The sequence below is a fragment of the Clytia hemisphaerica genome, unplaced genomic scaffold (genome assembly GCF_902728285.1).
Source record: "Clytia hemisphaerica strain Z4C2 unplaced genomic scaffold, Clytia hemisphaerica genome assembly, whole genome shotgun sequence".
Lineage (NCBI taxonomy): Eukaryota > Metazoa > Cnidaria > Hydrozoa > Leptothecata > Clytiidae > Clytia > Clytia hemisphaerica.
This window is the reverse complement of record NW_027103595.1, coordinates 2,395,669-2,405,997: the sequence shown is the minus strand read 5'-3', so window position 1 is coordinate 2,405,997 and position 10,329 is coordinate 2,395,669. Positions and strand designations below refer to the sequence as shown.

Here is a 10,329-nt window from a genome sequence, read left to right as displayed (position 1 = left end):
ATAATTTGATCTCCTAAATCACAAAAAACAAGCTAGATGCTGAATGGACCTACCTGACGATGACAGTTAGATAGCAATGCAAGGAGAAAAGTTAAAAAAATCAGTCAGAAAACATAGCGTTTAGCGAAAATGCATAACGCAAGAAATTCATCATTGATTGATGGTGGGGGGAGAGGGAAGGGTTAAATAGTTAAGTCGCAAAAATCAGTTTTATTGACAATTGAATCATGCTTGATGGTGAGCATTGTTATCAATAATATTTTTGTATGAAAAACATAGAAATATAAGGAAAAAATTCAATTAAAATCTGCAAAAACGGCGATTTCCGAAATTTTCAACCGGAAAAAAAATTTTCTCAAAAATCGAACTCGGCCATGTTTTGAGCATTGCGAATACGCATCTTTCTGCAAAAAATCAGAAAAAACTAAAAAAAAAAATTCAAGAAAATGTCAAAAACCCGGTTTTTCCGGCGTATTTCCGGCATTTTCGGCCGGAAAAAAATGTTTTTCGAAAATCGGGCTCCGTCACATATAAGGTATTGACATTTAGCATCAGTGTGCAAAATTTCATGAAAAAATATAAAGTACAGCTCAAGAAATTCAAGAAATACCGTTTTCCCGGCGAAAATCCGCTGTTCCGGCGATTTTTAGAAAGTTCCGGCTTCCAAAATCAGTTTTATTGACAATTGAATCATGCTTGATCGTGGACATTGCTATTAATAATGTTTTTGTGTGAAAAACAACGAAATATAAGGAAAAAGTCCAATGAAAATCTGCAAAAACGGCGATTTCCGGCATATTTCCGGCATTTCGACCGGAAGGAAAAAGATTTTTTCTCAAAATCGGAGTCGGCCAAGTTTTGGGCATTGCTAATACGCATCTTTGTGCAAAAAATCAGAAAAAACTAATGATGAAATCTTGATAAAATGCCAAAAAACCGGTTTTTCCGGCATATTTCCGGCATTTTCGGCCGGAAATGATTTTTTTTCGAAAATCGGGCTCCGTCACATTTTGGGCATTGCCATTTTGCATCATTGTGCCAAAAATCAGAAAAAACTAATGAGCCAATACTGAGAAAAGCTGGTAACAGACGGACGAACGGACGAACGGACGGACAGAGGTTAATTTATAGGACCTCCAGGTAGGTCCAAAAATAAGCATAATGTGTAAATTGCACTATTTAAAATACCCTTATACATAAGTATAAAATAAAATTGTGTGATCCCTTTGCGAGTTTGAGAGAGAGAGAGAGCAAACTTTCAATGTTTGGGAAACTGGAATTGATTACTCACATCGTCGTCAAAACGGTTCAACTTATATACCGGGTGTTTCAAAACTATTTCTAATATGTTTTTGATAATTAAAACAAGACTCTCGAATCCGAGTGGTAAGTCAAAATTCCTAGAAAGAAGTCAAAATGGTTCTTGAATGGGAGGATGGTGGAACAAAATTATGGGCGGTGGGGTTTTAGGGAAGATTTGGGCGCCTGAGGGTATTAGCCGTATAAAAATATAAAAACTAACGAAGTAAAAAATATGAAAAATATAAAAATACTGTATAATAAATTAAAAAATTATGCAAATCACTCTAAAAAGATGACACTATGAATAATAAAAGCTATCCCAAATAAACTCTTTTGTGCACAATTATAGGGGAGGGTAGAAAAACCATAAAGTACAAGTCATTATTAAAAACTGATATTAAGATGATTTTCCCAAAATGCCCTAGTCTGAATAAACGTCCCACCTACTTTGTAATTTTTTTTAAAAAATTGTGGACTCCGACATTTTGACAAAATTAATTTCAGGGGTAAACCAAAAGTCTCTCCATTTTCTCAATTTAACATATTCTGGGATATTTTTGAATGCTTTTGAAGAATATTTTCATACCTTAAACACATTATCCAACGAAAAATCTACACAGTAAAAGAAGCATAAATCTGAACCAGACCGAAAATTCTTAAACTCCACCCCACTTTTATTAAATTTTGCAATATTTTATCATAATTTATAATATACTTGGGACCTAGAGTAGTCGAAAATGAAGGTTTTTAAGCCCTTTTCAGAAAAGAATCATTAAATTATATTACGGTGATATTTTCCAAAATTATGACCCACAATCTCACTCCAGTCCTCTGTTTAGTTGTTCACTCATTAGACTGAGGTTATTGTGCTATACAACACGTGATGGTACAGTATTGTCAATCCCTTGAAGATGGTACAGATTGACTCTTACAATTAAGCATCAAAAAATACAAGAATACCTTCTATCATTCAGCAACCAATTATTGCAATGAAAATATTACCAAGTTATTATTTTCGAAGTTGAAACGAACTACCACATGAAGCATATAAATATCTTGATTGCATGGCAGCAACATACATTTTTGTTTTGCAGCATCGTTTTTCAAGTGCATTTCAAAATCAGCCAGTAACTGTCCTTACGTCATGACCCTAATAAAACAAATAGAAATTGAATCAGTATTGAAATCCAGGCATACAAAATGGTGTATAACTAAAAGAGATTTGTAAAATTGTTGATAAGTTATTTACAGCTTTCAATAGACTATAGTAGAAAGACCCTTTAGTAAGACAAATTATTCAGATTGTTTCTATTTCTAAAGAGAGTTACTAAAGGTTACAAAAACCTATTTTCAAAAATATTTTGAACTTAGGTCAAGACTTTGTGTACTGTAACAAAATTTTAGCTTCTTTTGATGTACAATGGAATAGTATCATCAATAGTCTTGTATTACTGGATTATATTACAAAAAATACTTACCTTGTTGTATTTTGTTCCTTGTTCAATGGATAAAATGAATCTATTTCCAATGAAATCCCAAAAACTTCAATGGCTCAATGTCGACACACATTCAATGTATCCTATAAACATGAAAGTTTTATGAAAATTTGACACACTGTAAAGCTTGCCACCTCAGAGTTTAAAAAGTAATTTCTCTGTTCTACACATTTTTTACAAGCAATCAGGCTGCAAAGGCTTGAGGCCTCAAATTTGTCAATTATTTTCCACTATCTCGAAAAGTGACAGCTGTTTTAGATGATGTAACCATGGCCAACTATAGCCCTTTGACCCAATACACATAAATATGGTATAATATTAGGGGTATTCAAAGCAATTTTTTCAGAAAATGGACCAGAATGCTAAGTAACTCTAGGCCTGACTAGAAAATTGGAGTTGCTTATTAAAAAATGTGCATTTAATCATGTCATCTTTTTCCATACAAAAACCAAAACGTCAACATTTCTTTGTTTTTAGACTAAAAAAATATATAAAAGGCCTACCTTCAGCTATGTTATCATTTGATATTCCACGTTAAGTTTAATTAAAATCATTTTTTACTTCAACCATGTTATGACAAAATAAGAATTTTCCAAAATAAAATGATCTGACAGCTTGCTATCCAACCAACCAACTTTTATTTTATCTCCTGAAAATGGAAAGACAACTAGTTAAAACAAAAGTGACCAGCTTTGGTCCAGGGGGATCAAGAAGTTAGTACAAGACATCATACCAGTTGGTACCTGGTGGTGTGTTATGTGAATTTGATTTCCTTACAAAAATCTTAAAATCGGTTTGCAGGTTGTCAGAGAAATTTATTATCTAAAATATTTTCTAAAATGTTGTAATTTCCTAATTGAAAGATGAAAAAATTTAAAGGTTCTAAAGGGTCCAGATATTATTTTATCTGATTATATTCTTTTTATCTGTCACTGTAACGAAAATCTACTTTCAAGGAAAGTACTAAGTGTATACCGTGAGTGGTCCTAAATTTGACAGCCTTGCTTAATTCCAACCCCCCAAATAACGGGTATGAAAAAAATTCTATGTTTGCTTCAGATGCATCCGCGCGGTATACCTATATTGTTTTCATTTTAGTTTGTATCTTTGAAAGACCACGCCAGATTTAGAACCACTCGTGGTATGTGTGATGATGTTACCAGCTTCTTACGAAAAGGCATTTAGATGACATGTCTTGTACTAGCTGCTTGACCCCCTACTTGGTTGATTATCAAGAAGAATTCCTGTATATACATTACACATTATAATAGAAAAAAAATTGGTATTAAAACGTCCTTGGTGGAAAACTTTTGAAAAGGAGGCTTTCACCTAGGGGGTGGGGCACTGATCTAGACAGCCGACAGGGATGTGCCGTTGGAGTTTGAAAAGTGGACCCTGTCAGATATGAATTTTCGGCAAAATTAGGACTCTGTCAGAACGAAAAATTGAAAATTTTTCCCATAGACCTTTTCGCCTTTGCGTCCGCCATATTGAATTGTATGCAAAAATACAGGAACGAAAATGCCGTGGTTGGATTTACTTGGAATGTATGCAAAACATATGCAAGTTTACACAAAGATTAAAAAGACAACAAAGCATCTTATAAATAAATATTATAATCATTAGAACAATAAAAGATGGAATTTCTTAATCCAAAAGGAAATATTTATAGAACAACAAAAGCCTTTTAGGAATTTGTTCTTAAAGACATTGCATATTCTGTTTTCATACCATTAAGAAATTCCACGAAGACGGAGTACACACATCAAACTTTCAAAACACGCAAACTGAAAGCAGTAATTATGACGTCACACTTTCTCAATGTTTTGATTTGATCATTTGGCGGCTCTATTCCCAGGAGAATAATTTGCCGTCAGCCGAATAAGGATTGTTTTTTACCTTCGCGGGTGATTTTTCAGTTTGAGGATCTGTCTAATGTTATGGTCTTTTGAAGTGCTTGTTCTAAGAGATGAGTGAATATAATTGTTTTTAGTTTTCAAGAGAAGCAAATTTAATCTTTCTTCTACAAGATTACACTTTAATATAATGCCAATTATGCATGTAAGTTTTTATTTAATACTTTCTTTTTGCATATGTTTTGCATACTTTCTAAGGGAATTTCACCACGGCAATTCGGCAACCATAATTTTTGCATACAATTCAATATGGCGGACGCAAAGGCGAAAAGGTCTATTTTCACCCTGAAAAGTGGCAAAAATTAATAAAAGTATATAGATGAAAAATTAAAAGATTTTCTGTTTTCCACCCTGAAGATTGTCCAAAATTATCAAAAACTTAAATTTTTGGGAACCTGTCATATACCATGAAATTGGGCAACTTGCATCAGTGGAGGCTAACATGCATAGCTCTCGAATGATTGACCTGGCTGGTTGGTCATTATTAAAATACAACATTAAATCAAAACAAAAATGGTAGAGTACTACTACTAGCAGAGCTGCGTAGTTCATTTGTTTTGAAATTTTTCTGATTTAATTGGTCAGCCGTCTGATGGCTATGGAGCCTAAAAATGGGACCCTGTCACCAGCAGCGAAACATACCCAATTTTGCCTAAGTGCCTCCCCCTGGGAGGCTAATACCCTGAGCTGAAGTTTTTCAAAAGTAAATTATTGTGGAAAATCCATATCATCCACTGGGGGTTAACAGACTATAACTTGAACTGCCCATAGCTTTAAAAAGCTGTGGTGTAGCCATGTGTATACACATACCACACTTCAATCATACTTTTTGTATCCAGCCAGACTGGCACTGGACACAAAAAGTATGATTGAAGTGTGGTTGATAATTAGAAATATATAAAAAGGAGCTCACCTTAGCATCTTTTGATTCCCATTTCATATCTTTAGAATATAGTTTCCATTTGCACTGCATTTTGGCTTTGCTTTGGTTTGCTGTCTTCCTCGTCACACACACACACACTGCCTTCCACTCCACAGCTTCCAGTTTCAAAATTACAAAAAGAAATTTTGCCGGCAATCATAAACCGTAACATTCGAAAATAATCTAAGTTTTTTTCCGGGGGTTTGCAAAAGTACTTCCAATGATGTGGATATTATATTTACAGTATTTAACCAAAAACTGTGTATGTAATACACTTAGAACAATTTCATTTCACAAGAAATTTAGATATTTTAGTATCTTCTTGTGTTTTAAACGTCAAAAATTATGCTTCAAATAGTCTTTTTGATCCCCGGTAATCATCAGTGCGGACTTTGGTTCGTAAACGTTTTGGCGCGTCCTTCTTTCAGCATCATGGAAAAACCAAGAGAAGTTCATTATCATCTTTCGAGAAGTTGAAAGACGTCGAAATACGAGCGTCGAAATTTTTGCTTTTTTTATAAGAAGAACCAGAAAATTTTGGCTCAGGCTGGGCTGTCTGGACTGTTCTTAATTTTTCGAGGTTTTTAGCCTTAACTGTTCTTACGATTAGTTTTTTTCCTTAAGAAATTAAAATGGCTTAAAATCTCTTAAAACCCATTAAAATCAGCAAACTCGTGTTCTTTTAAAATTGTTCCTATAAAAAAGCGTGTATTTAAAAGATATTAAACATTAAACATTAAACGTAAAAGTGTAAAAGTTCGCCTTTCGAAAAGTTGGAAGACGTCGATATACGAGTTTTAGACATCTTTTTGAAAAATTGAAAGTTTCTATTTCGAAACTTTTGAAAAACAGAGAAGTTCGTGGTTCGTCTTTCGAAAAGTTAAAAGACGTCGATAAATACGATCTTTTAAAAAAATTGAAAGTTCAAATTTCGAAACATTTGAAATACAGAGAAGTTCATCTTTCGAAAAGTTGAAATACGTCGATAAACGACTTTTCGACATCTTTTTGAAAAATTGAAAGTTCATATTTCAAAACTTTTGAAATACAGAGAAATTCATCTTTCGAAAAGTTGAAAGACGTCGATAAACGACTTTTCGACATCTTTTTGAAAAATTGAAAGTTCATATTTCAAAACTTTTGAAATACAGAGAAATTCATCTTTCGAAAAGTTGAAAGACGTCGATAAACGACTTTTCGACATCTTTTTGAAAAATTGAAAGTTCATATTTCAAAACTTTTGAAATACAGAGAAGTTCGTCTTTCGAAAAATAGAAAGTTGTAGGAAGATGAATTTTCAACAAAATTCAACAAACTTGTAAGTTCGTCTTTCCAAATCTTGGAAAAATAGAGAAGTTCATCTTCCTAAAAGTCGAAAGACATCGAAAGTTGAGCTTCCAATATCTTTCAACAAATTTGAAACTTCATCTTTCGAAAATTTTGGAAATTTGTCGAAAGTTGATCTTCTCAACATCTTTCGAAAATGGAAAGACAAGATTTCGCCCAGTGATACTTTGTTAAAAAAGTTAAATTTGATGGAGGAAGAAATTGGAAAATTATTAAAAACGCAGGAAAATTTACAAGAGAAATATAACGAGCAATTGCATTCGATTGACAGATATAAGCGTGATAATACGAACCTGAAGGATGAGGTTGAGGCCCTCAAAAAGGTCAATCAGGAGATCCATTTGGCGGCTACAAAAGATACAGCGTCCTTAGAACGGATAAGAAATAGCGAAGAAGAAATGAAGAACCAATCTATTGTTTTGCGAATTGAGAAAGAGACTTTGGGTTCTGAGGTCGATCGTTTGATTGGGAAATTGAAGAACCAAGATGAGAAATTAAGATGTCGGAAAGAAAAAGAACAGGATTTGATTAAAGACAATTCAATTTTGCGACAAGAGATCAGGATTTAAAGATCGAGAATTGCGTGATGTGACGGAAAATGGTGTCTATCTTCAGGATCAGTTAAAAATGGTTATGGATGAGAAAAATGATTTTGCAAATCAATCGAAGCATGAGAGTTTTTTGGTTCACGAGGAATTAAGAGAGCTATAAGGGAAGTTAGGTGCCAGTCAAAAATGTGTGTCAGATGAGAAAACCAGACAGAAAAATTGCGACAGACGAACAATTCGTTGGAGATGGAGGTCGAGAAATTGAAATCGAAGCTATTGAATTCTGAAGAACGCGACAAGACTTTAAAAGCAACGGTTGAGAAACTTGAGAAGAAAGGGCACGATGATCGTTCCAAGATACTGAATTTCGAGAAGGAGGTTAACTCTCTTAAGCAACGTATCAAAACTTTAAAGCAAGAGAATAGTTCATTGAGTGACAATGTTAAATCGATGGAGTCACAAATGAAAGAGGAATTATCAAGTAAAGTTATTGAAAACGAACGCCTGTCACATGAAACGAAACAAGTTCGTGAGGAGCTACAATGTAAAATTGATCAATTGGAGACTGATCACCTAAGCTATACTGTGGAGAGTGAAGCCGTTAAAAAACTTTGGAGAACCAATTAAGTCATTTGCAAAACGAACTGGAAGCTGTTAGCCATCATTTTAGAGAGTATAAAAGGGAACAAGAAACATGTCTATCTTTTAATCAGGTCGAAGTTGAAAATCTGAAAAAGCAGAATATAAGTCTTAATGAGAAATTAACTTCAAGTGATGTAAAACTAGAAAATTTAAGTCAAAATTATGAAGATCTTTCGAAAGATTTACAATGTAGTCGGAAGGAAAACGAGAGTCTCCAAATCGAAATCGAGGAAAGGGAAAAGGTTATCTTGGAACTCAAATCGAGGATCAAACAGCACGAAAACGAGGCTATGGATCTGAAAGAAAAACAGACAAATAATATGTCGTTAATTGATCAACTGAATCAACAATCAAAGTCTGAATTAGCGGCTCAAAAGTCGGTTTACGATGAAAAATTGACGGTACTAGAAGCGGATTACGAGCTATTGAAAACATCTTTACGAAATTGTGAACAAGAAAAATCAGTTTGCATCGAAACTTACAAAAAACAGATTAAAACATTACAATTGCAAAGCGATGGTGAAATTGATAGAATGAGTCATGAGCGAGATGAACTATCGACCACGTTACAGACGGCTCACTTAGATTTGAATGAATACAAAATCAAATTTAATTCGCTGGAAAATGAACTTGAGGAGGTTTCTATGGTCAATGCGGATCTGAAACAAAATTTATCATTACTTTCAAAAGAATTGGAAACATACCAATCTGAAAATCAAAATAATTTCGATAAAGATGAGGAGATTAATGAGTTACGTGAAATCATATTAAGTTTACGTAAACGTGAAGAAGAAATGGCACGTATTATATCGAAAAACAAAACAGAGAAAACGTGTTTGGATGAGAATTTGACAGTATTAAGACAAGAGAATGAAGGGTTGAAGGCTGGCAAGAATACTATGCAACAAGATTGGGACATGAATCGAAACGAGTTATTGGTGAAGATTGAAACGGTGACCAAACAACAGAATGATTTACAGGTACCTCGTGTAAATTTATTTTAGCGGGAACTAGTTTTCGCGGTCATAAAAAGATTTGAAAAAAATCGCATTTCTCGGGAAATAATTATCACGGTTTTGCCCTATTTTGGACAAATTTCTTTAAATTTTTAGGAAATTTTCAAATATGTGGATGGAAAATAGCCACATTTGTAATTCGACCGGGAAAAGCGAACACAGTTACCGTGAAAAGCGAACACAGTTACCGTGAAATTGACTATTGCCAAAAAAAACCTTGAAAACCTTGAAAATGGTAACAAAAATTCCGTAGACACCCTTTTAACTAGTGCTGGAATGTGAGTGTTACTTTACAGTGGGCTAAGCTTTATTTTTGTCTAGTGTCATATCTTTTACAAGACTTTTTTTTCGGGGAATTAGTTTTATGGAATTCAGTTTTTTTGGCTAGGGTACATTTTTTTTATAAAATGCGAGATTGATACACCTACGTTATTATTTAAGATGATATTTAAATTTTTAGAATATTTTTATAGAAAACGAACGTATATTTTTGTGATTACTAGGTGTTAGATGTGTTTTTTTCACCTGACTTCCCTATTTGAAAAATTCGAATAATTAAAACATTTTCAGAACTCGAGACTAAAAATTTTAATTCTCTGATTTTATTTTAAGATTTTATCTACTATGATGATATATAGGTTAAATTTTTATTTTCATGATTTTTATTTTCATTTCAAGTTTTTATAGCATAGATATTTTAGCGTATTCAAATTACTTTAAGTAATATTAATATCAGATTGTAAATATCAACTCTTTAGAATGAACGAAACGAAACAAACTCTTGATACAGTTAACTTTCTCTAATTCGATCTTCAAGGTCCAAATTTTTTTTCGAATTAGAGAATTTCAGAAAGATTCGAATAAAAGAGGTTCGAAATAGAGAGAGTTGAAGGTATGCTCAAACTTTTCCAAAAATAGAAATTTTAAATAGAAGTATCTGAATTTTTTACAAAGGTAATATGACGTACGTATTCTTCAAAAATAGAGATACTAGATACTGCTAAAAGTGGGCATCCTCGAAAAAGTTTTCTCCCTAACGGTGTCCGATTATTGGAGATTAGAAAATTAGGTAATTTTCTTCACTTGCCAATCCTGTGTTTTGTTAGTCCAATTCTTATTTAATTAAACTAAATAAACTCT

At 33.2% G+C, this 10,329-nt stretch overlaps 2 protein-coding genes and 1 long non-coding RNA gene across 3 annotated transcripts; 2 read left to right on the top strand and 1 right to left on the bottom strand.

Moving 5' to 3' along the window:
- Positions 1 to 849: 849 nt before the first annotated feature.
- Positions 850 to 5,798, bottom strand: LOC136801705 (uncharacterized). The gene is made up of 4 exons (XR_010845906.1): positions 5,628 to 5,798; positions 3,302 to 3,447; positions 2,781 to 2,881; positions 850 to 2,452 (listed from the first exon to the last, which is right to left on the bottom strand). It is a non-coding gene; the product is annotated as an uncharacterized lncRNA (long non-coding RNA).
- A 1,373-nt stretch (positions 5,799 to 7,171) lies between these two features.
- LOC136801800 (uncharacterized) lies at positions 7,172 to 7,552 on the top strand. Its single transcript, XM_067058466.1, has one exon. The coding sequence runs from the start codon at positions 7,172 to 7,174 to the stop codon at positions 7,550 to 7,552; it is 381 nt and encodes a 126-aa protein (XP_066914567.1).
- A 225-nt stretch (positions 7,553 to 7,777) lies between these two features.
- LOC136801799 (putative leucine-rich repeat-containing protein DDB_G0290503) lies at positions 7,778 to 9,974 on the top strand. Its single transcript, XM_067058465.1, has 3 exons — positions 7,778 to 8,131; positions 8,245 to 9,153; positions 9,948 to 9,974. The coding sequence occupies exons 1-3, from the start codon at positions 7,778 to 7,780 to the stop codon at positions 9,972 to 9,974; spliced, it is 1,290 nt and encodes a 429-aa protein (XP_066914566.1).
- The last annotated feature ends 355 nt before the right edge of the window (positions 9,975 to 10,329 follow it).

What these genes read in the sequence shown, in the direction of transcription:
- LOC136801800 (XM_067058466.1), top strand. Translation starts at nt 7,172, where the DNA reads ATGGAGGAAGAAATTGGAAAATTATTAAAAACGCAGGAAAATTTACAA.
- LOC136801799 (XM_067058465.1), top strand. Translation starts at nt 7,778, where the DNA reads ATGGAGGTCGAGAAATTGAAATCGAAGCTATTGAATTCTGAAGAACGC. An exon ending in ATACTGTGGAGAGTGAAGCC is followed by an intron (nt 8,132 to 8,244) that starts GTTAAAAAACTT and finishes TCTTTTAATCAG; the next exon opens with GTCGAAGTTGAAAATCTGAA. An exon ending in AACAACAGAATGATTTACAG is followed by an intron (nt 9,154 to 9,947) that starts GTACCTCGTGTA and finishes TCAACTCTTTAG; the next exon opens with AATGAACGAAACGAAACAAA.